This window comes from Chenopodium quinoa, unplaced genomic scaffold (genome assembly GCF_001683475.1).
Source record: "Chenopodium quinoa cultivar QQ74 unplaced genomic scaffold, ASM168347v1, whole genome shotgun sequence".
In the NCBI taxonomy this organism is placed as follows: domain Eukaryota; kingdom Viridiplantae; phylum Streptophyta; class Magnoliopsida; order Caryophyllales; family Amaranthaceae; genus Chenopodium; species Chenopodium quinoa.
In genome coordinates, this window is record NW_018744304.1 from 2600286 (window position 1) to 2626592 (window position 26307).

Genomic DNA, 26307 nt, shown 5'->3' on the forward strand with positions numbered 1-26307 from the left:
GCTATATCTAAAATTTATAATTTTACATGGCGCGTTAAGAAAATTTTATCCTAGTTTAAACTCGGGAAAAAACTCCCCTTTATATATATATATATATATATATATACTAGTTTTGTGCCCCAGGTGATGCCCAGGTTGTTTATTGAATTTTAGGATGAACCTTTTGGCTTGAATGTTAAATACAATTATATAATCATTTTTGCTAATGCAGGATATTTATACATGCGATATCATACTTAAATTATTTTTATTAAACTGAAAGCATTTTTACCAATTAAAACTTATTTTTACTAATTCTCTATTATTTTAAATATATTATAAATGGATCTTTTTTTAAAGAACTTTTGAAAACTAATTTTATGATTGAAATAAAATCGAGTTATTAGATTTTTATTAATAGTTATGATTAATTTTGTATATATGAAATATTAGAAATACATCGACAATTAAACTCTATACAACAATTTTATCTTAAAAAATCTATCCAAAATTCGCTTACTTAGCCTCATATGTGTCACAATAATACCTAGATTTCACCTACATGGTGTGACACTTGGCAAAAAACTGGAATGCCAAGTGTCGATGTCTCGTGGCCTAGTTGCGAGACCGTCATTATTTATTAGTGATATGATATATTGAATTGAGTTAGTTTTTTGTTAAATATTTCTGTAATAATTTTACCAACTTATACAGTAAAACTTTTTTTTCCTTCAAAAAATCTACTAGTATTAACTATTACTGAAACAGATCATGCTTACATTGATCATTTTGGACATATGTCAAGTTATAATTAAAAAATTTCCCGCCAATACAATATATGGTGTCAGCTTTAAGCTAAGTTTTTATTTAAAAATTATTCTATTTAGCTTATTTTTTGAAAGTATATTATATATATATATATATATTTTATGGGAACTAAATTAATTCATTAATAAAAAGTCATATGACATCTACATTGTATAGTTTTATTGGGTATAACATGCGTCATTAATGTAATGTAATGTATACTAATTTTAAATATTTTCAAACATAACTAATCAATAATAATATATATATATATATTTTTTTTCTCAATTGTAGTTTACATAATTTTTGCCTTATTATTTCATATGTCTTATATATATATGTATTGCATTTGTTTATTCCACATGAGTTGCCTCATCTTTATATAAAATTATAAATTAATTATGAGAAAAAAATTATTACTAGCGTGTATCGCACATGCACTTATCTAATTAGCTTCGAGATGAACCCTAATTAGAGAAAGCTCTCTCGAGTCCAAAGTCCCAACAAGAGTTTGAAAAACATACTTCGTAGTTCGTAATAAAAACCAATGAAAAATGGGCCTTCAAATTAAATGGGCAACTAAAAACACCACAGGCTTGAACAACAACAGGCCATCTCAAGCCATGGCGGTGTTTGTTGCCATTTACCACCAAAAAATACCTCTTTAACTCGTCGAAGAAATCCGAAATTTGCCGAGGAGAGAGAAAAATCAGTTGTTGATCACTTGCAGCGAAGATGGAGAAGGAAGAAACGGTGAAATTGATCAGCTCTGAGGGCTTCGAATTCGTCATCGATAGGAAAGCTGCTATGGTTTCTCAATTTCTTCGCAATTTGCTTACTTCTCCAGGTTTTTCTACAGTAATCAATCATAATCAAAATTAGGGTTTTTTTTTTTTTTCTTGTTTTCAATTCTGTAAATTTCGTATGATTGCGCAGATTTGTGTGTAATTTGTGTGTTGAATTATCGAGTTATTGGAGATTTTGATTGATTAGTGCTTTCGGAATTTGCAGGGAATTTTGCTGAAACGGAAAATGGTATAGTGAGATTTCCGGACATTAGTACTACTATATTGGAGAAAATTTGTCAGTATTTCTATTGGTCTCGTCAGTATGCTAGGTAGTTTCTTATCTTATAAAGTAATTTATTTTAAGTTGTTTTAATTGATGTTGCAATTTGTATTTGATCTTCAGTGTTGTAGAATAAATTTGATTTTGGGATTATCTATATTTGTGGGATTGTTTTTGGATGGAAATTTCTGATTGAAACAAGCTTGAGTGTTTAGAATGCTAATTTGGTTGATGTTTGTTTATTATAAACAATTTGATATAGGACGTTTGATTGGTGATATGTTTTCTTTTGGAATTGTCTATATTTCATCGATCTTTCATGTTTAGCTCGAGCAATTGTTACTTTGTTAGTCTTGCTTACAGCTCATATGATGACAAAAACACAAATTTCGACAGAAAATTAAGGATGCAAAGGTTAAATTGTGTTCATTCTTGAGTGAGATAGCTGATTATGGAAAAAGTAGATTAAATTAGAGGAATTTAAAAAATTGTTATACAATTCTCACTGAGGCTATAAGCGAGTTATATTGTTTTATCTTTGTGTGCTTTAGGGACCACTTTGTAGTAAGTTTATGTAGACTAAACTGACACTCTCCTTCTTGGTAACACATGCTGTCGTCTCTGTCTGTCTTCTTCTACTGTTTTTATGTGCCTCCATAGCCAAAAGACCTGGAGATAACAAACACTATTTTTCATAACCTTACTATTACGTGATCATGATTTATGAATGCAACACTATTTCTATCACTCTTGATTGTTAGTTCAGAATACAATGATTTCGTTTTGACACTCTGGACTTGTCTGTAGATGGCTGCTGCTCTATCATATTTGTGTGCTGTAATCAATAATATTTCATAATTAATAATAGAAGTGCTTACTTATCTTATTTTATTTCATAATCCTACATCTCACATCAGATTCTGTTTGAACATTCCATGAACATCTATTTTCTAGGAGCTTCTGACCGTAAGTCAAGTACATCATAATTAATAATAGAAGTGCTTACTTATTTTATTTGAACTTTTTTACTCACAAAGATGGTTTCATTTTGATCATCTAGAGACTGGCAAAGTAGTCAGATCTGTCTGGCTGTTGATGTACAGCTAGTTTGGCCATATTCTAGGTTACTAGTGGAAGCCTTTTCCTTTTCCCGCCTTCATCATGTTTCATAAAAATAAAAAATAAAAAGTCTGTATTGTAATAGTTATAAAGCTAAATTACTTCGTGCATGTTGCACAACTGATGTGCAAGAAGCCAAGAACTCCCTAAACAAAGAAGAAACCTAATCTAATTTCTCCTATAATATAATGCAGTCTTGAAGACTCTTTTCTGAGGGGTTAATTTTGGGGTGGTGGTTGTTGTTTTCGTCTTACTCATCTTTATAGTTGTCTTCTTAGAAATATGCAAGCAAAAACATTTTCTTCTCATTTGTTTTCCGGAAGCATTTTCGAGATTTAAGTCATTGATGTGCATCAGATAGCATGAGTTCTTTGACTGTCTTTCCTTTTTTCCCCTCTTCCTGCTATTGGTGTTGTATGCAATATCATCTATTGCTGTGTTCCCAAGAGCATATTATTCATAGGATCTGGCTATCTTCTAATATGTGCCTTAGTCGAAACTTCAAGCAAAGCTTGTCTGACCAGTGATACATCAATTATTTTTCATGCTTGGTTGCAACAAAATATATGAACTAATATGAACTCATCTCTTGCTTGATTTCGCTGAGTGATGGAGGTGTTTTCTAGCTATTTCCGTGGTGCGTGAGTAAATGAGTCTCTTGCTTTCAGGATGAGCTAAACTGGAAAAACCTGCAATTATGCTGTGATTCTGTGTTAAATTGATCTTTACCTTGCAAATTCTGAAGTAGATATTAAAAATGTTTAGTTATGAGTGTGTCAGGGTTGCATTGAAACACCAAAACTAGCAATTATAGTTTGGCGGGGGAGAACACAGTCAACACACACCTTCAAATTCATTTGTCAATTAGTCCCATTTTGCCAGTGTATTTATCTTTTAGCTTAGACACTCATCAGGAAAAGATGCAGAGTTTTTCCTTGTCTTCCAAGTTCCTAACCTGCAGCTGTGTTTAGTGAACTATTGTACTATTTGAGCTCTCTCTCTCTCTCTCTCTTAAATCCTTCGGGTAAGATTTTGTATGGTCTTTTTTATGTATGTGTAAATGTTTTTTTTTTTTTTTTTTTTTTTTTTTTTTTTTTTTTTTTTTTTTTGTGTAGTGGAAAGGAGACCGAATTCCACATTGAACCTGAACTTACTCTGGATCTGATGATGGCTGCTAATTATCTTCATACATGAGAAGAATTTCCTTCTCTTTCTTATCGTGGCATTCTCTATTTAATGTGGTAATCTTTTGGAGCTTTCCTTATACTTCGTATATTGTTGTACACTACTTATATCAAAGCATCAAACAGGGAGTTTCACCCCATTCAATAGACTTCTACTGATTGTTTATGCCCAGCTTGATTAATTTGGATTTTCTTTTCCACTTTTGTTTAGGAGTGCTCAAGGATGCCTCTTAAGAAGTATGGAATTTCAGAAATTTACTGCTTATCCTCGTGTCTTTGCTGTTAACTCTGGTCCCTGGAGCTCTCAGTACAGGGACCTGGTGTAGATTGTGTTGTAGGATTAGGACTGATTGTTATTGACTCACAGAAAGTTCGTCTTGGATACTGAAACTGAAGTATATAACATCTTAATTCAGACTAAGAAGAGAACTTGTATGCTTAATAATCCGGAAGTTATCTACTCTTGTCTGATATTGACTGGGAACTGTTGTTTGCTTCTACCTTTCTTCATCCATGCATTATGTAGTCGTTAGTCTTTCGCCCCTATGGCAGGACGGATTTTATGGTAATGGATATTTTACAAAAAGTATTGGGGAATGGATAAATGATTCAATCTTATTGTTTAGGTTTCTTATAATTTAGGGATTAACATTATTGTGTATGCATGTACAGTCGTGGATACCATCATTGGTCGCTATCGAATGGTTGTCTAGCCTCAGGAATGTTAATTCCCTAATTTTCAGGATTGTTAGTGGGAAATCTCGGACTTGCAATCAAAGGTTGCTTGAGGATGTAGGGAGTTGCTACTTCGGCTTAATGTTATATGGAGTAATGTTTGGTTCCTCTGCTTTAAGATTTCCTACCCATTAGTCCAGTATGCCTAGGGTAATATAAGGTTATGTTTATTATCTAGAAAATTTACCAATTATAGTCATTTAAAGTTTGTATTTTGCCAATTACAGCCATTTTAAAAAAAATTGCAAATTGCGTCCCAAAAGTACTAATAATAACTTGTTTATTGCCACCTAAATCAATTTTTCATCGATTTGCGTGCTTAAAAATGTTCCGTAAAGATTTTGGGGGTCATTTTAGCTCTAAAGGGTTTGAATTGAGCTCGGAATTGACAAAAAAATAACGTAAGTGTCTCGTTTTACGTTTTAAAAATGTATCGATTTGTGTGCAACTGTTTTTTGCTGTGAAGATGAAGCACTTACATTATTTTTTTGCCAATTTCGAGCTCAATTTGGGTTCTTAAAGACTAAAATGATCCATAAAACCTTTATGAAACATTTTTTTAGCATGCAAATCGATGAAAAAATTGAATTGGATGGCAATTTACAATTTATTATTACTTTTGGGCTGTAATTTAATATTTTTTTTAAATGGCTGTAATTTGCAAAATACAAAATTTAAATGGTTGTAATTGACAAATTTTCCATTATTTCTTACTATTAATATCTTATTTATGATCGTTACAATCGTGTTTAAAATTTTTCTTAATTAATTTTGGATGACGAGGTAGAAAATCATTGCTCACTAATAATTTAAATATAATTAATAAGAAAATTTGGTTTTAATAATTCTAATTTTTGCCAATTTTATTTAAATAAATTTTTTGATTATTATGGAATAATTTTACATTGGGGTGCATTTTCTATAAACAGTCCCAATTGGTCAACAACAAATAAAATTAAAGTAAAATAATTTAAAAAAGATTTTTGGCCCCTCCCTTCCCCCATTAGACCACCCTAGCCCCACCGTGTCCCTTCCCTTCCCTCATCGAAAAAACCTTCCTCCCTTCCCCTACCCTGAAAAACGACCGGCCACCCTTCTCCACCCTCGAAACTGCCTAGGGGTGCACTTTCGGGGTTGGGGAAGGGAGGGGGGAGGTTTCGGGGGTTGGGGAAGGGAGGGGGGTTGTTTAATGGGGTAGGGAAGAGGGGATGGTTTCCAGGGTAAGGAAAGAGGGGGTGGTTTTGAGCGTTGGGGTGGCAGTGGTCGGTCGATTTCGGGGCTTGGGGTGGCCGGTTAGTGGGGTTAGGGGAGGAAGGGCTAGGTATCTTGTTTTAATTTTTGACCAATTAACTTGCGACACATGGCATTTAAAACAAAAAATAAAACCTCTTTCAACAGGTCACCGGTCATTGGATTGTTAAAAGAAAACACACAATAAAGTAGGTGGGATTATTACTGAATAATCAAAAGTTGGGATTATTCAAAGAAAATAGGTCAAAGTTGGGATTATTAAATTTAATTTTCCTTATTAATATTTAGTAAAGGTGATGAATTTTTGTTCATAATGTAGAAGACCAAATTTTATTTGAATTGAACTTCCATTTTTCACCTTGATTGTGGTTTGACCTAACTTAAATCGATTGTTTAACTCTATTTTATCTCAAACTGTTGTTCAATCTTGGTCTAATATAAGCTCTCAATTATTCTTTCTCCATCTAATACCTTTAAATAATAGCTTATATATTCAATTCACAAAAGCTATTTACATCAAAATGTACATTTTTGGTGTCCATACAAGTCACTACACATTGATATAATGATTTAAATAAATAAATAAAACTATATACAAGTCAAAGGTGAGTTGATAAATGCCAGCATTATATATACCGAATGCAACAATACTTTATCGAACTATCTCCTCTTTCACCTCCTTTTTAAATAAATCTTTTTCCTCCTTTTCCCTTCTCTCTTGAAACCCTTACTCTTACTAACCACTGACAGAGAATGCTAGTTGTTGAAATATTCCCTGAAAAGGCGCTTGATGAAATAAATTTACAATTCCAAATGTTACACTTTTTTTTTGTAAGAGTTAAACATGTGTAGTGTACACTACATGCATACACCCAAGTGTATATCTTACTGATAGAAACTCAAATGGCGGGAGTCTGGACTTTGCGAGGAGAATAAGGAAACATTGTTGAAAACTTGCAGAAATTTAGGCATGAGGATAACGTAGAAAACTTAATCCAAAATACAGAAAAAAATGAATGCAATTTATATTATTGCAAGACATTCTCATCAATCTTTACAATTTCTGCTCTAAGCTAAGAGTCCACCAATTGAGTTAAAGTCGTGTTATTAATTAATATATATATATATAAATTCAGTTTAGCTCTATTCTCTCCCTACCTTATTTTTTCTAAATTAAAGTTTTTTTTTTTTTTTTTTGTTGAAATTGAATTATTTTTGCTGAATTTTTTTAATTGAAATTAAATTATTTTCATTAATTGATCTTATTTTTTACTTACTCTTTTTACTGATTAAATTATTATTATTTTTTTAACTGAACTAGATTTAATTTTATAAAACTTAGATAATATTTAGGAAAATTTACGAGGAAGGTCCTTTTAAGTGATCGACCTTGTGAGGAAGGTCCTTTTATAAAAAAGGTAACACTAAAGGTTCTTATATGAAGATTGGGTTGTGAGAAGAGTCAGTTGACCAAACTCCAGCGTTGACCAAAATTTTCCGGCCAAAACAAGTCCCGACTACTTTAATGGCCCCTTTTTTTTATTTTTTTATTTTTTTCCCTTTCCCTCTTCAGTTTTCCCCTTTTATTAGTAAAATCAATCAACAAAAATTTAAATAACAAAGGGTTTTAGATGGGTTTAATACCTTATTAACCATAGTAACAACAGCTTCAAGAATCTCACCCTTAAAAGGACGAAATACAACACATTTATACTTAACAGGGAAAGTAACAAACCCAGTTCCATCCCTTATCAAACCCTTGCCAACATGCTTAATTCCCATGATTGCCACCACAAATCCATGACGCCCACTGTTAAAAATCGAAAATTGGAAGAAACCCAGAAAACCCAATTCAATGAATTTCAATCTAAGCTAGTAATTCAATAGATAAGCGTTGAATTGAAAAAATTAGGGATTTGATTTAGAGAAATAAAAAAACCTGCAAGTACCCTCGACGTCTTTCATAAGCTTGGAGACGAGTTTATCGCGAAGGCGCGTGCCAAAGTGGCGGGGGTGAAGCTGCATATTTCTCTTGTGCATGATGTGGAAAAACATTGCTGCTGATTTTTCCGGCGAGAAATTACAGAGGGAAAGTTAGGAGAGAGATCAGATGTAGAGAATTTAGAGAGGTTATAATTTTGATTTTTTTTTAATTTATTCATTAGAAAAGAGGGAAAAAACAAAAGGGCCATTAAAGTAGTCACGTGCTGTCATGACTTTTTTTGGCCGGAAAATTTTGGTCAACGCCGGAGTTTGGTCTAAAGACCCTCCTCACAACCCATATCCATAAAAGAACCTTTAGTGCCGCCTTTTTTCATAAAAGAACCTTTCTCACAAGGTCGACCACTTAAAAGGACCTTCCTCGCAAATTTTCCTAATTTTTATATTGAATATTATTTGAATAAGGTAAAAAGAATAGAGCCTTAAAGTAAGGTGCCATAATATTGTGTGCATCTTTAATTTTCAATTTTTCATCCGTCTATAATATAGTTTAATCTCTTCAATATTTCTCTAAGTATGCTCCCAACAATTGAGTATAAATTATATCATACCTTCCTTTAGGCTTATATCCTCTTTCACACATATTTTTCTATGATTATTATAACCATGTAAATACGTCCCCAACCTCCATTATGCTCACTAGTCTATTAAAAATAACAATAAAGTTCAGTCATAATTTTATTTCTTAAAACTCACTTTGTGTGTACATTGATAAGTGTTCGAATTAATGTGAGACAAACATTAGTATAATTTATAAAGGTTATGTTTAGTTTACATGATCTAATCTAATATGATTTGAATTTTAGATTTAAGCAAACTATGGCCTTATTTGTACACTAACCCGTAAGTAAAAAAAAAAAAAAATAGCTCAGCAAAAGGCCGATCTTCGTTGTCAAATGAGATGTCTTAGAGTCGTGTTAATATGTACTTTCCAAATATGAAATTTTCATAAATAACAATAAACAAACACAGGTAAAACAATAAGATATGATATAATATGATCGAATTATTTCTAGACCAAGATAATATCAACATTTTTTTACACGGTAAAATACGGGGGTGTCTCCTATCACAGGAGAAGTGAGGCAAGGATCGAACCCTAGTCACACCTGGAGAAGATGGAGGGACTCCCTCCACTCCTTGATCCTTAATTTATTATCAACATGGCTATAACCTAAGAAGACATAGTTTTTTGTAAAAAAAAAAAAACACAATTTTATTTCTTTCTTTACTAACCATCTCCATTTTGTACTCTTAGGGCCCACCAATAGAGTTTTAGTTTAATAGGATTATAAATTGAAGTTGATCAAAAGAAAAACACAAGTCCTAGGGGGCGTTTGGAATGTGGGAATGAGAGTTTGGGGATTAATTTGTGGGATAGGGATCGAGAATTGATTATTGGGAAAATATAAAAATACTAGGGCGGTGCTTTACGCGCGAAGCAATATAGTGTTGCTAGTGTGTGAGATCGAAAGTGTGATTTCTTCTGGCTAATGTGTACGCTTTATTTAGGTTATTATGAATAAATGTAGTTTAATTAGTGAACATACATGTTGATAAATTGAATTGCATTTAAAATTAGTGATTGTGCATGTTTTTTAAATGTCTGTCATTCAAACAGAACACCGAGTAATTCTGAATGGAAAGAATATTAGTATATCAAGAAACAAGTTTGTGGACTTTTATCACAATGAGTACAATATTTCTTTAATAGTAGTATCATTAATTCATGATTTATTGTTGTGCCTGAATTATTAAGATGAAAGAAAAGATAGATATGTCCCAAAGCTATCTAGAGGTTTTGAAAAGCCTCAAATCAATTTCATGTGATTGTGATATCTGTGGTCTGTGGAAAAATATGCAGTACCAAATATTTAGTGGCATTTTTTGTAATAGAAAAGAAACTTATTACTTAATCAATCATCAACCAAGAGTTCAAAGGAGTTAATACTGCAACTCCAAAAATCAAACCATTACAGAGCTTAAACATAATAAAGGGTCCTAAGATAGCAAAGTCAACGCTTTTACAATAGACAATTGTCATACACCAGTGAACACTGAGATTAGTTGTTGCTATCCACCATATCATTCTCATATGCATTCTTCGCGCAATGTGTAGTGTTGTGCTTCATAATTTCTCCATCCATCTCTATTGCCATTTGTGCCAGGTAGTGTGCCACCTCGTTAGCCTCACGGTTCACATAATTAAACTCGAACTTGAAGGCACCCTTGAGCAGCTCTCCAATTTCCCTCAAGATCGCAGCTAATTTATGAGTCCCTTGCTTCCCTAAATCCTCCAGAGTACTTTTTAAGGATTGGGCATCAGTTTCCACTGTCACCTTCTTTAGTTTCTCGTTAATTGCCAATTGCATTCCTCCTTTAATCGCTAAGAGCTCGGCTTCAGCAGGATTTCTCACTTTAATTTTCCACAAGCCTCCAGTTAACCAGGCACCATCAGAAATTCTGATCACAGCTCCAGCTCCTGCTATACCTGTGTTTCTCCAATCCCCATCCACATTGAGTTTTGCAGAACCTCTCGCTGGTCGTTCCCACTTGGTGTCTTCCCTGTGGCAACTTGCCTTTACCCTGAAAAACAGCAATCGTAGCCACCAAATCGACCATATACTTGTTAAACAAGCTAATAGATCTGGAATCAGATAAACCATCAGGAATATTTTTGTCATAATCTGAGGACCAGAAGTCAGAATCTGTGTCAGTCTTCTGATCAGAGTGGTCATTATTAGTCTGACCAAGCACATCATCTATTCTCTTAAACAAATCTCCATTTTGCTCTGTTGCTGAAAATTTTTCAATATTTAGCGCATCAGAGGGATAGCTTTCCAAGGCCTTATAATCAATGACATGCGAGTAATTAAAAAGTATGCCAAAAATCAAGAAGTTATTTCCATTCAAATAGTTGATACATAGATGACAGCATCTTGCAAAGCCACTAGTCAAATCAAGAATCAAGACACGTCAGATCATTCCTGTAAGTTTCAACAAGTAGTAATACAACAATGTAATATCAATGAATCATGTAGTTTTATAAACCAGAAATCTGTGGCAAGTTATGTTGCATTTTGAAAATAAAACTGAAAAATACATGTACTCAAAATGATTGAATGTTTTGAATATACAACTGACAATAACTTGGTGCTGCAGGACAGGCCTGAAGGAATCTTCCTCCAGGGCTGTGCAAAGCTTTCTAATGCCGACCCTCACCTAAAATTGGACAGGCCTCATGAAGTTTTTAACAGATATAACACTCTGCCTGAGCCTGACAGCAACATCATCCAAAGAAGTGCAGAGCAGGCCTCCCAATCAACATATATACAAGAAAATACATCCCAAGACTATGCTAAAGAGGTATAACCACATTCAGAGATAATTTTTTTTACAGAATAGGGTAAAATACAGCATCATATGCTAGCAAAATTTCAATGTACAAGCAATCCTTATAAATATCCTGTAAATGTAAATCATGTGTGGATGCACAAAACCATGAAAGACAGAAAAGAATAAAAATAGAATATGATGCGTGTATTTTCTGTTTTAAAATGAGCATACCCATGCCTCCATCCATTGTGGCCCTTCAACACCATCCAGTGCACAGCCAGCAAGGACTCCATCGATCAATAGCAGCTTCACAGCACAATCATCCAAAAGCTGACTGCTTCCAGTGTTCACCAAATATGAGCCTGAATATATTGTTCACTAGCATTAAAAAGGAGAATAGGATGAAAGGCACTAGCTTGAAAAAAGAAGTAGTTCGTATAAATAATAATTATTACCATGCTTGATATGCTGCAAGCATTCAACTTTAGTAATCTGGACATTCAACATTAATAATCTGGACAGTCTCGTCTGTCAAGGAATAATGAAGAGAAATCACATCACTTGCAGCCGTTAAATCATTAAGCATCTCTGATTTGGGTAAAAATACCCAGGCTACGTGGCCCAATCATAAGGAGACACGTGTCACCCCAAGAGAGGTGCAAAAAGGACCAATCACCAGTTGACACGTGGCACTCCTAATCATCAGGGAAAAAGGCGGCTTTCAAAGGCCATAATCCCGAGAACACCGTAAAAACGGCGTAGCCCATTTACCTAGGTTGATGACCTAGAAAAGGGGGCACTAATTCCCATGAGCCTATAAATAGGGAGATTTACCCCAATTTGGGGGCACGTTCATTTATTACACACAATCAATTCTCTCACATAAGAGAAAACACCTGATCTCAGAATCCAAGAAGATCTACTTCAACTTTCCGCACTTTTTACTCTCCTTCGATTCTTACTAACTTGATCGTCGGAGGCAGAACTCCTAACCGGAGCTTCCGTTTGTTTGCAGGTACAGGCGAAGGGAATCCAGTTGGTGACGTAACTCTCCCGCTGGACTCATAATAAACCCCGAAATACCTCTAAGATGGTTTCTCAAGAGACTGTACCGCCTCCTGAGGACAGGTGTCCAGAAGTAGAGGTCCATTCGGACCATGATACAGATTATGATCCATAGGTCGAAGTATATACGGCCAAAGATGGATCCCTTAAAACCAGACGCATCCGTTCCAAGGATAACAGGCAACGGGGCGATGATCAGGCGGGTGAATGGAATGGTGTCCTTCAAACAAGTGTATTATTCCAATAGAGGGTTCGGAATTAATTAGGAAAGCTGATTATTCAGTGAGGTCAAGTGATCGGACTGCCTAACTGGAGACCGCTTCTGTTCAGTAATATTAATGTATAATTAATATTACAGCTTGCTCTTGACTGAACCCTTCGGGTCACACCCAATCGTATAATCGAATCGAAGCGATGAATTAATCCGAAGGATTAAATGACCGATAGAGATTTTACGAACTAAGACGTTGGATTCCGAGCTTAGAGCGTCGAGTCGATTTTAGGGGTCGACAAAGACGAGAAAATAATCAAATGACGTATCGTGCTAAAATGACTAGGGGCCGCAAGCACCAAACCACCAAGCCACCGCAACCATCGCAAGGCCCAGCTAGGCTGGACGTTGCTTACGGGCTGGCTGGGGCGGCCTAGTGGCCTGTGCACCGAGGCAGCCTTAGCTAGGCCTGCCTAGCAAGGCTAACAACAAGCTAAGGCTGGCGCTTGCGGTGCTGCTGCTATGGCTCGGGTACTGCTGCTGGCCTACGATATGCACGTGGGCTTGCGCCAAGCGGCCAGCAGGCCTAGCCTTGTAGCGCAAGGCTGGCAGCGTGGCTGGCCTTACTACCCAAGGCCGGGCAACTGCCCTTGCTAATCGGGTAGATGTGGGGTAGCCCCTTGCCTTGTTCTCCAAGGCCAAGGTGGTCCTCCCACCTACTCCCTTTCTTATGTGATGACACTTGTTATTTGATTATTGTTCATGCTTTTTTAATTTAATTTAGAATTAAATTAAATCTTATTTTTGGCTTTTTACCAACTATCCCACATTGAAAGATAATGAGAATTCTTGGAATCATTTCCCTAGATGAATGTGTTAAAGGCTTATCGTGTTTGAGAAAGAGAGAGATGAAGGACCAAAGAATGAAGGGGTTAAGTGAGTAAACACTTTATATATCACATTTAATTTGTTTGTAAAAAAGTAGAATTCAAAAGAGAGATTTGGGAACGAAAGAGATGGTGCACACCCTCTTTAAAGTATAAAATTAATAAAATTATCACTACATAAACTAATATGTGCAATGTATAATTTTTAAGGAAATGCACGGTACTAAGAGACAATAAATACCATTTCACTAACTACATCAAACAATAGGCTGCTATTACCATTTACGTACGAATCTAAGCAATATACCCTTTCAAAAGTATCCAATTGACATAAGCCAAATTTACATTCATTTTTATAATCTTCGAAATAACAACACACAATTAACGTTAACTAAATTACATATCGTTGCGTTGGGGGCGTGCACGCTATGACTAGTTACTTAAAAAATGATTACCAAAGTTAGTATATGAATAGGGAAAAAAAAAAAGTCAAACGTGTCAATTATTTAAGAATGTAGGGAGTTAAATCATTTAGAACATCCAGCTATACAAAACTAGTCTAAATATGTACTTGACATGAACTCCATGAAGCTGCATTTGTGAGCATGATTTTCTGAATATGCAGGCAAGTTAATCTACAAACACTGAAACACCTATACAAAAACCCCAAGGTTTAAGGTTTTTCTTCTATTCCTCCGTCAAAAAAGTTTCTGAAGCCACAACGGGAAACTCTTTGCTAGTGAAGGAAGGACCCTTGAAGTACTCCGGCAACTACAATGGTGCCATTTCTGTGCACTCGGATGCTATACTTATCATACGCTGCTGGAATTAAGGAACTGTACGATAGGTTCTTACAAGATACCTCTCAAGTCTCAAATATTCTCCAACTTGATGAAGGGGAGCTATGCCGACAACTTTCTTGCATTTTCAACAGCTTTTACATAGAAGTAGAGTCTCCAAAGAGTTACGTTTTCCTGCATTACAGCAACGAATTACAATTTCATAGAAATCCAATATAAGGCATGCATTTACAACACAAAGCACTGAGACTACCTGTTCTTCAAGATCAATAAAAATCTTATCAAGAGAAACAGTATCTGATGACTTCTTGTAGTTGATGATTTCCAAAATTCGATCTAGATTTTTTGCTGGAAGTTTCTCGATCAGCTTTTGAAGATGTTGCTTCTCTTGTTGAGCCATAGGCCTTCAAGACACAAAATCACAAAGTAAGCATTATCTGCAATTTTCTGTTACATGGAAAGACGCGTAAAATCAAACATTCTGCATATCTAATCACTCTCTCCCCTAGACACAAGCTAGCAATAGTGTTGAAATTGTTTGCAGTAACTGAGAACACCATCCCGCTCAATTCATTACCCAAAATAAGCTAACTGATAAAAAGAAAAAATAAAAATAAAAAGCTAGGACACAACTACACAAGTATCATGCATTACAAAAATGAACCTCACTAACCCCTAAAATCAACTAAAAGATTTTACACTTAGAATATACTCTATTTCTCAATAGATGAATACTTTGACATTTTACACTCATTATATACTGAATTCAACCATCAATATCTTTAATTATATATTAATAAAATTTATACAAAAATGATGCGGAGTAATTTGAAAATATACATTGAGATAAGTAACCCAACAACAATTAACATAATGACATTTATATTTAAATATTAGTAAATAAATGTGATCAAAGCTAATTTGTAAATAATGTACAAAGTTAAAGCGATGGTGAGGCTCGAACTTGTGAATTCAAAGTCACAAGGTGACTTATCGACCATCTTCACCAAGCCTGCCTGGTTCTTTATAGCCTAGTACATGTAACTAACCAGAGTAAGCTACATCTACATTAGTATATGTCATTCAACTAGGTTTTACTGAATTCGTTGCCTTTTTGGATTTTAAAAGGCCATATACCTCCAATAAGGATTTGCAGAACTCTTAACTTATAATATATCAGCCTTTATCTTACTTATTACGGTCCAAATAATCAACATATACTATCCTGTAGCATACTACTACATATTCCATTACCATCCAGCTTTAATATATATGCAATCTATGAAAATGGCATTGTCCTGCACTTCCTAAAGTCATTCAATCTTTAATCCTCCAATCACATATACACAAAAATCCTTCCACTCTGTGGAAACCTCAGCATAATAGATGCATTTGATTTCACAACCAAGAAGTCTGCTATACAAAAATTTCTGTCTCACAAACGCCTGGAAACACCTAGGTTATTCACCGTCTAAAACTACTTTTCTGATACATTCACTAAGAACCATTCAGTCAACCTTCCAAAGACACTTCTCTATCAGTTCTACCAGCTGTAATTTGATCAGCATCATCCTCCCTGGTGTCAATCTTATGAGATATGCATCCTTCCCAATCCAACACAAGGAGAAAACAAATATAAAATGCTGAATCTTGAAAATCGAGCACACAGCCATCAGAGGACTATGCCACCATAAGAACTAATGATTTTAACATTGAGAAGCCTCATCACTCAGTTTCCTGTATATCAATAAATCCCTGTTTTCCCCAGTTTTTTGATTTTCTTTTCCCTATTTTTAAAAGATTTTTCACTGCAATATTAATCTGTTAATATGAACAGCTCCATGATCAAAATAATTTTACACTGATTCATAACGCTTACTATACTTGTAAAGCATGTACAAAGCAACAAAATGAGTCTATAAGAAAAGAGTCATTCTCATACATGACCATCTAAAAAAGGAGATGCACAATGTAAAGGTTAATTTACTACAAATCACACACACATTCCTAGGATTATGTATACAGGTGTTGTAATGTTTTGCATTAAAATTTGCTACAAATTCAAGACATAACCTTATCCATGCATCCAGGTGGTTGTCAAAGAATTTTACCCAATCGAAGCGTCCAAATCAGCGGTTTGCATAATGCTCCAAAATGCTTGTATTTACACAAGTGTTTCATCCCCAAAAGTGCAGGAAAAAGATTATTTAAAAACTGAGTATTCGATCAACGACAGAATTCAGGAGCCTCTGGCAGCAATTTCTCACCATCAAACACTTACATCTAAGAGTGTTATGCATTAATTCATATCAAACCATCCAAGGAAGGATCATTGGTATGGAAGCCTCAACAAAATGGTATGGAAGCTCCAACAAAATATTTAATTAAAAAAAAAATATTGTTCAAGTAAGATTGTCTTAGAAGAGAATTAGACATGCATCACTGACGAATTTTAGCTCAAACAATTTCAAACATTCTGTCCTGTATATACTTAATTAATATATGTTACAAATATAGAATTCTTCAAAGTTCAAACCCCATATTATGTAATTTGAAATCAAATCACACACAAAGATTATTCAGTATAATTACATGATTAACTACACAATAGTAGTGGGATGGAGCAAGTGTAATCATACGTTATTCATATTTGCACTCCAATGTAAAATTACATACCTACACTTTGAAACTATCGTGTACAGCAAATCTTCAAGCTGCTTTTCCATGTGATTTAACTGCGCAAGGCAACAAAGAATATCTCAACTTTTCCATGACACTTGTACACTGTCATATTACAACTGAGTCACTCATATAAAGCCAGCTTTAACAGGTTATATAAGATATAACTCTAGGAAGTAAAGTACATTAGCCAATTCTCATGCAAAGAGGACCAAAACTCAAGTTCTTCAAAAACTAACCATTACAAGTAGTTCATCGGATTGTTTGATCATTGTCTCTTCAACCAGGATAGGGTCACTATCTAAGAGTACTTTTAAATCTACACTGGCCTGGAATAAAGCACAAAGAGCACTGACATGAATAACTGCTCAATTCCACAGATAAAGAATAAAGAACACAAAGTCAAAACAAATTGTTCAGATAGCATGAATAGGTATAAAAAGAAGACAAAATAGAGTAGATGGTATGCAAGCTGAGTTTATCCCTTGCATTACATAGTTTAGTTTATGAACTACTCCCTCCATATTTTATTAAGTGCATCACTTTCCTAGATCGGCCATCTTTTAATAAGTGCATCACTTCCCTTTGTGGACATCTTCCTATATTTTTTGTTACACCTTTCTCCTCTACTTTTTTTTTATATTATACCCCACTTACAATATATTTTACTCTATTCAACTCACCCTCCTAAAACTACATGCCAATCCAACCGATACACTTACAAAAAACGGAGGGAGTAGTAAATAATCAACATATTACCAATTCCCAGAATAATTCAACAGAATCAGAAACTAGAGCTTCTTACATCCGTTTCTTTCTCAGAATCTCTACTTTCATCAATTAAAAGTCTTTCTTTAGCATTTGAAGATGATGTCTTGAGCTTCTTGCAATGCAAAGTAGTTGAATTCCCAACAATGGGAGCTTTCCCACTTGAAATCTCCCTTCTTTTGTAATTCAGGCAGGAAATAACATGGCGAATGCGCATTACCGGATCAAACACCTGGATTTCAAAAATCATTTATATAAATAATCACTTATAAGATTATTAAAAACTGATAAGATATTGTTTGATAAAGGAGTTCTTGAAATTTGACATAAAACCCTTCATCAGTGATGGGAATTTGGGGGGATTGGTGTGTGATTTTTCCAATAAAATTAGAGGGAAAAAAAATGATTCCCCAATTACAAATATAGGAAAAAGAAAACGAAGGCACGTAGAGGGTGGAAAACAATTCAGATCTGGTTGGGCTTAAGCCATATTCGAATAGTAATTCAGTTAACTCAATGAGATTGAATCTCTCATAATTTGCAGTAGAGTGATAAAATGTAAACTAATTGGTCGTACAAGTTTTAAATCCTATTAATGATATTGCATTCATTTTTTAACTCAAAATAAAGGAGCTCACTTTTAACATTAAAAGTATGTAAGTGGTCTATTGGCAAATCAACTTTCATTAAAAAAACAAAAAATCAGTTAATCAAATTAATATTCAGCTCTAATAGGATCAAGTAAATTTTCGTTCAGCTCAAAATTGGATGATCTAGTTCCAAGTATGGGTCAGATAATCATGAGCTAGCTAAAATGCATAATATGTTCTTATTCCTCTGAAATTAACTATGTGATGCAATCTGAAGAAGCACCATGCATTCACTATATGGTTAACTAAATATTCGTTGATGCACTTGTTTTATGTTTTATTAATAACAACTTAAAGCAACATTTTTTTATAAATATCTAGTATTATCCTAAAAGGGAGAAAAATATTACTTCACTTGGATTTTTTAAGATAACCAAAATATAATTTTGAGGAAAACAGTAAATGGAAAGAGTCATATTGAGAGAAACTACAGGAAAATAGATCAACATATGCACTACTACAGCCCAGTGTATTGTGCTCTGACCGTAACCTGGGTAACCTCTCTCTTTCAACAAGTTACCCAGTCAAACAACTAACCTTTACAGCCAATCATTTGCTTTTTAATCAATTTATACAAACACTCTTCACTCTGCTCTCAGTTTCTTCCAGCCAAGCATACACCATTTGTGCCTTTGAATGACCCAACATTTGAATGACCGACCCACCAACCCAAAAATATTGATGTCAAACCTACCTGACCGACTGACTAGGAATTAAAAAAACAAAAGCAAAACACGGAGGTTATTAGAGGATAATTAGGTGACAGATCAGGTCAGGTGGCCTATCTACTCCTTTATAAATCTTCTGCCCCACACCCCTCCCCCCCCCCCCCCCCCACCACAAACAATATGATAATTCCTTTTGTTGTTTGTCAGTTACATGGTTTTACATACTCCTTTAGGGCAGGAATAATTACATGTAACCTATAAAGAAAAGTCATAATATGGTAGAATTAATTTTTTGGAAAGCTATTAATATAAGCTTCCTATTCTCATTAGGAGAGTTAAGGAAGTTTATTTATAGTTTTCTATAAGAAAATTGATTATAATAATCCAACACTTAAGTGGTTTGCTCTCAACAATCCAACCTTTTGCACTCATTCGTTTTTAATGATCCCAACAGGTAAATCACCTACTATATCCAGTCACTTGTCCACAAGCCTTTGTATAATAGATTCATTTTTAATTTCTTATCAATTTATATATATATATATATATATTGAAAAAAAAAAAAAAAAAAAAAAACATTAGCCATTTCTATCTCTTCCCATCCACCGTGTGCCATCCTCTTCTTCCATAACCACCCAAAGCTCCACCCTTACCATTCTTTCTCCACCCTTAAAACAGCCCCACCTGCACCCCACAGCCACCTTCTCTCTCCTCCTCCTCCCTAAAACCACCACACCAACTCCCCTTCTCTTATTTCTCTAATCACTTTATCTCTTATCTTACCTGAACTTCTTCTCAACCAGACCACCATCTTGGCATCTTCCTCTTGTCTCACCTTCTCTTTCCTCCTTCCTGAACCCACACGGCCACACTTAAAAAGCGCAACAACGACCCCCACCACCTCTCCCACCCAAATTCCACAACACTTGAGCATGATAGGTCAACTTCGAGCAACAAGTACTCTTTTTTTTTTTTTTTTTTTTTTGGGAAAGAGAGCATCAATTACTCTAATTTATGTCACAATTTCAGCAATTGATCTATTTTGAGACATAAATTCTTGGGTTTTTTATTCATTCAGTACATAAAAATGGTGGTGTTAATGGTAAGGTGGTGGTGGTTTTTGAATTTTTTATTCATTATTAAGCATGGTAAAGTGGTGGTTATAAAGGAAGATGATTTGGTAAGAGAAGGGATTATTTGGTGTAGTGGATGAAGCTGCAGGTGAGGGTCATGGTTGTGGACTGTGTGGGGAAGGAGGAGGATATACGGTCGATGTGGGTGGTAAGCTGAATATAATGGTAGTTTGAAAGGGGTTGGAAATGGTCAAAAGGTGCTGGTGGTATTCAAAAGAATTTTTACAAAAAAAAAAAAAAGGAAAAAAGAATTACCCATTGTTCAAGTCATCGGTTACTTTGGACCATTAAAAGTCAGTAGGTATAAAACTATAAAAGGTTGGATTATTATGGGAGGACGGCTTAAAGGTTGGATTTTTAGATCAAATTTTCCTTTTTTATTCACATTAGGTGACTTATATACGAAGTAATTATCTTCCTAGGTCATTTAGGAGTCAAGTTTAGTAGCCTCTAAAAGGCCACGAACTTACAATGTTTTAGTTAGATGAATGAATATATGAAAATTGAGCTTTTTCTTAAATTCAGTTTTATTAAGCCAAATAACGTTAATAGTAAGTGCTGATAAATTGATGGACTGCGATCGATAAGAGACCCTTTTACCTTGAGTTTCGAAATTTATACTTCAATATATTAACCCTAACCATAAAATATACCACTTCGATTCATCCGTCTTAAGTCAAAGGGTTCTAACTTTCAGATCTTTATACTAAACCTTTCATTAAGTGGTGAGTGAGGTCTTAAATTTGCTTTAGGTGTCTCCTTGATAACTTACGGATCCAAGCCCCATAGATCCACACACTGCCACTATGCCTTGCTAATAATAAGACAAAGAGCACATTTTCTACTTTTTTGTCCAGATAAATTATATTTTTGGTGATGTAGCATTTGAGAACATTTAAGTCTACTTGCTTTAGATTTCAGGAGTAAGATCAGAGTTTAGACTTAAAATGGCTCAAATATAAAAAGTTTGATTAGATGTATGTAAGTACTCAAGATGTGCTTATGCTAATGCAAAATGATTGCAAATCTACTCCACATCATGTGTTATCCTGATCTTGACAGCTTTAGAGTCAACACAAATGTAATCTTTATACTGACAAATTTCCCCAAATAATTGTGTATACTTCTGCCATTCCTATTAGCTTTGTGGAATGTTCTAGAATCTGAGAGCCTTCAATTCTTTTTGAAGGAATATTATAAGAGATTATCAACTTTGACCAGCATATTATATTTTCATAGATTGGGACAGTAGTTCGTATCAAGGTTGACAGGGTTAGCCTTGAGCTTCTTTTATGTGCCCGCATCTGTAAACCACAATAACAAACAAGACTTATGTAGCTGTGGTTTTGGTCAATGCAATTTGGGTCGTTGATAGATCTAATTCTAGGCATCAAGTTTGTCCATGATATATATTATTTTTAAAGTTGTCTTGGCTTTGGTTTATTTTTAACTTTTTTCTTAAAGCTTTGTATCAGTAGCTGCAGTGATTGATTTCTTAGACAGAGCACCCCACATCCTCATCATCCTATGATCCTACTGTTCAAAATATGTGTGTATAGGTGCATGTGTGCTCTCATACAAAAGTGTGTGAACCCTAGTTTAAAAATTAAAAAAAAAAATAGAGCTGAATTCTGAAATTCAAGGTTTATATCAATTTAATCAAACACACTGTACCCATGGAGTCGTATACTTAATTATTCCTACCATTATTAATAATTTTATATTAAGTGGTGTTCACTATCTATTCTTAGTATTGTTTCTGTTTTGAATCTATCTTACGTCAAAAAAGGCTTCCTGATGCAATGGTTCCCATAAACTTGTGTTTCATTCATATCCCGAAAAACAGTAATTCAACTATAGAACACCCACATACAAACAAGGAAGATATCAAGAAGTACCTCATCAACTTCCTGTGTTAAAGTGCTAATGCTCTGCCTCAATGAAGACTTCAACATTTCTCTTTTGACATCAGGAATAACATTTTCTAAGCTGTTGCTGAATAAGGAAGAAGCATGAGAAAAAGTATCTGTTCCTTTGCTACTCTCCAGTACATCCGATGATACTTTAGTAGCTCCTTTAGTTCTGGGAGAATAAGGCATAAAATTGTCAACCTGAGTTAACAAATCTGCTATCTCACACATGTAGAAACCAAATAAATCTGGTCCTATCCTGTTCTGCTGGCTCTGATCTTCCAAATCTACTGAACCTTCCAGCATAATGTATATAAGAATCCTACATTCAAGGTAATGTTAGCAACAAAGTTACAAACAATGTATGATCCAATAAAACCAGTGTAGACGTAAAAATTTGTAAATTACTGGTGTCGTATCTATCTAAAAACAGTAAAAATATCACAAATTGAGTTGATGATATTTCAAAGATTTAAGGAATATAACTATCTTGCTCTCCAAGCCATGACTCGCAATATAATAAGGATAACTCCAAGGGTTTCAAAAGTGACAAGTCACAAAGACCCAATCACCTACCTACTACCAAATTGTAGAAATGTAGCATGGTATAAGTCGATAAGACCTGGTATATGGTATAAGTCGATAACACCAGGTATCGCAAACACATATTTAACCCTAACCATTAGAGAGAAGATTCAATAGATTTACAAGTGTAACCCCCAATATTTATAATTTATTTATTTTTTGATTCCATATTTCTTGCTCCATTACTAAACTTGATGAAAATGATAAACTATATTTACTCTTGAGCTTTTTGCATCTAATTGTTTCTGCTATCTAATACTTGGGTGTTTTTTACCTAATCATAAGAAGCAAGCTGCAAGCTTATATGTTGACTAATGGATTTTATAAGTTTCTTTTTGCCCTTTATTTTTCACATTTCAAATACAATCATATAGGCTTCATTTATAGCGACAACAAATAAATTATCAATTGGGTAACAATAGTAAACATGTCAATATACTAAATCTTTATTTTTACAATTTCAATACGTAGTATAATATTTTGACTTTCATCGTCAATGTATAATTTGAACTCTTCATACCTCAAATTAGATAAGTAAAAAAATATATTTAAAAAGTAATACTATGATAATTAGATTGAGACGAATATAACAAGATCTCACATGACTACATTTTACATATGTATCAACAAAGGGGTCAAGTAGAAGAATGTGAATAGTGCAAATTTCAAGTGTTGCACCTAAAAGCAAACGGGTGAGATATAATATAAACAATTTTCAGAAATCGATCAAAATATTACTTAACAAAGAAAATGGCAACAATTGCACCTTTACGAGAAACTAAACTACAACCAGGCCCGTCCCTGATCGAGGTCAGGAGGGGAGGCCGCCATGCCCAGGGAAAAAAAAGGTCCAATATCATAGTTCCTATTAATGGGCTCTGCAACCCAATAGCAACCAAAATTAATTAAATTATCAAATTAGGCTCGAAAATTCACATGATTTTAGGTAGAAAAGGTCCAATTTCATAGTTCCATCCTAACATTAAAGGAAAATTTGATTCAAATATCAAATAATGCTCAAAAAATCACATAATTTTCTTCTCTACCAACAAAATTGCTCTTTATGATTTTTCATATTATAACGACTAGTTCAATAGTCAACTTTAGAATAACCCTAAATTGACTATACTCGACAATAAAATTAACAATAGACCCTAGATAGTGAAATTGATTTTCAATGAATACGAAAAGAAATAACACCTTACCTCAAAAGCTGCTTCAATGGAGGATAGAGATTTCAGAAGTCGACTCAATGGAGATTGGAGAGTGTGGAGTGCGCTTCAATGGGAAACCAAGAGAGAGAGAGGGAAACTGAGGACAGATCACAGATGTCCACGTTATTTTTTATTACTCCGTCTATTATGCATACCGTATACATTTTTGTTTTGCAGCATTTTTCAAGTGTTATTCCTTCCCCTTTTTTATGTTCGTTTTGACTTTCAATGTGTTTTGTGTGTGATGAATGGTTTATTACTTTATTTGTCCACTTATTGTGGTAATTTTAACCCGTTTTTATAATTATTTTTCCCACTTTTTTTCTTCCTAACCTTTTTTATATATATAAGTTGTATTTTGACATTGCCGCCTCTTTGTGTGTGTTTGTGTTCATGCTTGTAGGTATAGGAGAAGATCTGATAAACACACAAAGCAATTTGAAGAACTTTAGATGAAGTAAAGCAAAAGGGAGAAGCCGCTCTTGGAGGAGCAAACGTGCTCCTCTCCAGAAGCAGGTGCTCCACCTATGGTTCAAGGATTCTGCCTTCCTTTGCATTACCAGGAGCGGGCGTGCACCTCGTTAGGAGCGGGTGCTCCTACACCCTTCACCACAAACTACATTAGCTATCAACATTAGGAGCGGGCCCGCATGACCTTTGTAGCGAGCGCTACTCCCTATTCTCCACTATTCAGCCCATGTTCTGAAGCAAGAGGAGCGAGCGCGCATGAGCCCAAGAGCGGGCGCTCCTCCTTATTAGGCTAAATTCTGCCTCCAACTGAAGGCACCAGGAGTGGGCAAGCGTTTCTCCAGTAGCAGGTGCTCCTATCTGTTCTGCGCGACACTTGTTGACGGATTAACTTATGTAATTCGAGGAGTATACAGTAGTAGAAAAACACAATTGCGAGCCGGTTCAAAACCCCCCATTCGCACCGGTTTTGAACCAATCTAGAATTGAGGGGTATGAAAAGAGTATAACAATCACACCGGTTCAAAACCGGTGGGATTACTATTTTTTCGCACCGGTTATTGACGCTTTTTTTTTTAATTTGTATGAATTGGCACCGGTTAACCGGTGCCATTAATCTGGCTTTTTTTCTTTTTTGTAATAATAATAATAAAATAAAAACCTATACAACCTGCATTAATTCTGCCAATAACAATTATTATTATTATTATTATTATTATTATTATTATTATATTGGAAAAATAACAACAATGCACATATATTAATCATTCTCAAATGCAATATAATAAAGCGTCACAATTACAAACAATATTAATTAATGTAACTAAAAAGTTAACAGAAAAAACATCACATAGAAGTAACACTTACAAATCAAAGGTGATGAAAGAAGCCAGCATGTTCGAACTTCATTAAGTTCTTTGCTTGTCAACGGACCTTCCTTTTGTACCTTGCAAAACTTGGAATAAAAATAAATTATGTTAGAATTAACTACTTAAGTTATACTTGAGTAAACAAAAGTTTAAAAATGGCCTTAAATGACATGTAATAGCTACTAATGCTCCCAAACTTGTTCTTTTACTCTAAATTTCAATCCAATGACTTATACTAAGCTTATATACCATGTTTGTATTGTTGATAACTATATACAAGCAACTAGGAGTCAAATTCAGGCAATTACAAGTTCACTTGGGCAAAAATGACCTAAAATGGCATGTAATAGCTACTCACCTTCCCAAAGTTGTTATTTTCTTTCTAAACTTCAATCCAATGATTTATACTAAGCACATATACCATGTTTATATTGTTGGTAACTATAAACAAGCAATTAGGAGTCAAATTTATCCATTTACAAGTTCACTTGGGCAAAAATGGCCCAAATAAGGCCTATATGACTTCTTTTTTGCCTATTTTCTACATTTCTCATCAAATGAATTCATTTTTTCTCATAAAAAATTACCATAGTTTTAGGTGTCTAAGACTTGAAATCACATGAAAGGAGCATTTTACTAAATTTTGGGACGCATTTTCATGCATATTCAACCAAGTAAGGCCTATATGACTTCTACTTTGCCTATTTTCTACATTTCCTATAAAATGAACTCATTCTTTCTCATAACATTTCAATATTACATAGTTTTAGGTGGCTAAGGCTTGAAATCAGATGAAAAGAGGATTTAACTAGTTTTAAGACGCATTTTCATCCAAAATGGCCCAAATAAGGCCTATATTACTTCTACTTTGCCTATTTTCTACATTTCTTATCATCAAATGAACTCATTCTTTCTCATAA

At 34.4% G+C, this 26307-nt stretch overlaps 3 protein-coding genes across 5 annotated transcripts; 1 reads left to right on the top strand and 2 right to left on the bottom strand.

Annotated features, from left to right (window-relative positions):
• Positions 1 to 1360: 1360 nt before the first annotated feature.
• Positions 1361 to 4775, top strand: LOC110695634 (elongin-C-like). Its single transcript, XM_021872842.1, has 4 exons — positions 1361 to 1633; positions 1798 to 1903; positions 4089 to 4214; positions 4369 to 4775. The coding sequence occupies exons 1-3, from the start codon at positions 1522 to 1524 to the stop codon at positions 4165 to 4167; spliced, it is 297 nt and encodes a 98-aa protein (XP_021728534.1). The 5' UTR covers positions 1361 to 1521; the 3' UTR covers positions 4168 to 4214; positions 4369 to 4775.
• Positions 4776 to 6089: 1314 nt separating this feature from the next.
• On the bottom strand, positions 6090 to 8419 carry LOC110695635 (DNA-directed RNA polymerase II subunit RPB7-like). 2 transcript variants are annotated; one of them, XM_021872844.1, is made up of 3 exons: positions 8083 to 8414; positions 7788 to 7953; positions 6090 to 6918 (listed from the first exon to the last, which is right to left on the bottom strand). In XM_021872844.1, the coding sequence occupies exons 1-3, from the start codon at positions 8196 to 8198 to the stop codon at positions 6880 to 6882; spliced, it is 321 nt and encodes a 106-aa protein (XP_021728536.1). In that variant the 5' UTR covers positions 8199 to 8414; the 3' UTR covers positions 6090 to 6879. The 2 variants fall into 2 exon arrangements, with proteins under 2 accessions (XP_021728536.1, XP_021728535.1); XM_021872843.1 differs by lacking the exon at positions 6090 to 6918 and having other exon boundaries at positions 7457 to 7953; positions 8083 to 8419.
• A 5542-nt stretch (positions 8420 to 13961) lies between these two features.
• LOC110695636 lies at positions 13962 to 24540 on the bottom strand. Of its 2 annotated transcripts, none has more exons than XM_021872847.1 (7): positions 24037 to 24540; positions 22240 to 22573; positions 17928 to 18122; positions 17362 to 17451; positions 17120 to 17178; positions 14697 to 14847; positions 13962 to 14617 (listed from the first exon to the last, which is right to left on the bottom strand). In XM_021872847.1, exons 2-7 carry the CDS (start codon positions 22555 to 22557, stop codon positions 14546 to 14548), a joined length of 885 nt encoding a protein of 294 aa, XP_021728539.1. In that variant the 5' UTR covers positions 22558 to 22573; positions 24037 to 24540; the 3' UTR covers positions 13962 to 14545. The 2 variants fall into 2 exon arrangements, with proteins under 2 accessions (XP_021728539.1, XP_021728538.1); XM_021872846.1 differs by having other exon boundaries at positions 24042 to 24411.
• Between the last annotated feature and the right edge of the window lie 1767 nt (positions 24541 to 26307).

Bases quoted from the DNA above. Each gene is read 5' to 3' on its own strand.
- LOC110695636 (XM_021872847.1), bottom strand. From the start codon at position 22,557: ATGCTGGAAGGTTCAGTAGATTTGGAAGATCAGAGCCAGCAGAACAGG. The intron at 17,452-17,927 runs GTAAGAAGCTCT...GCTTTATTCCAG, and splicing joins ATTCTGAGAAAGAAACGGAT to GCCAGTGTAGATTTAAAAGT. The intron at 14,848-17,119 runs GTATGTAATTTT...TGTGTCTTGAAG, and splicing joins ACGATAGTTTCAAAGTGTAG to GCCTATGGCTCAACAAGAGA.
- LOC110695634 (XM_021872842.1), top strand. From the start codon at position 1,522: ATGGAGAAGGAAGAAACGGTGAAATTGATCAGCTCTGAGGGCTTCGAA. The intron at 1,634-1,797 runs GTTTTTCTACAG...CGGAATTTGCAG, and splicing joins CAATTTGCTTACTTCTCCAG to GGAATTTTGCTGAAACGGAA. The intron at 1,904-4,088 runs GTAGTTTCTTAT...TTTTTTGTGTAG, and splicing joins TGGTCTCGTCAGTATGCTAG to TGGAAAGGAGACCGAATTCC.
- LOC110695635 (XM_021872843.1), bottom strand. From the start codon at position 8,198: ATGTTTTTCCACATCATGCACAAGAGAAATATGCAGCTTCACCCCCGC. The intron at 7,954-8,082 runs GTTTTTTTATTT...GATTTTTAACAG, and splicing joins GACGTCGAGGGTACTTGCAG to TGGGCGTCATGGATTTGTGG.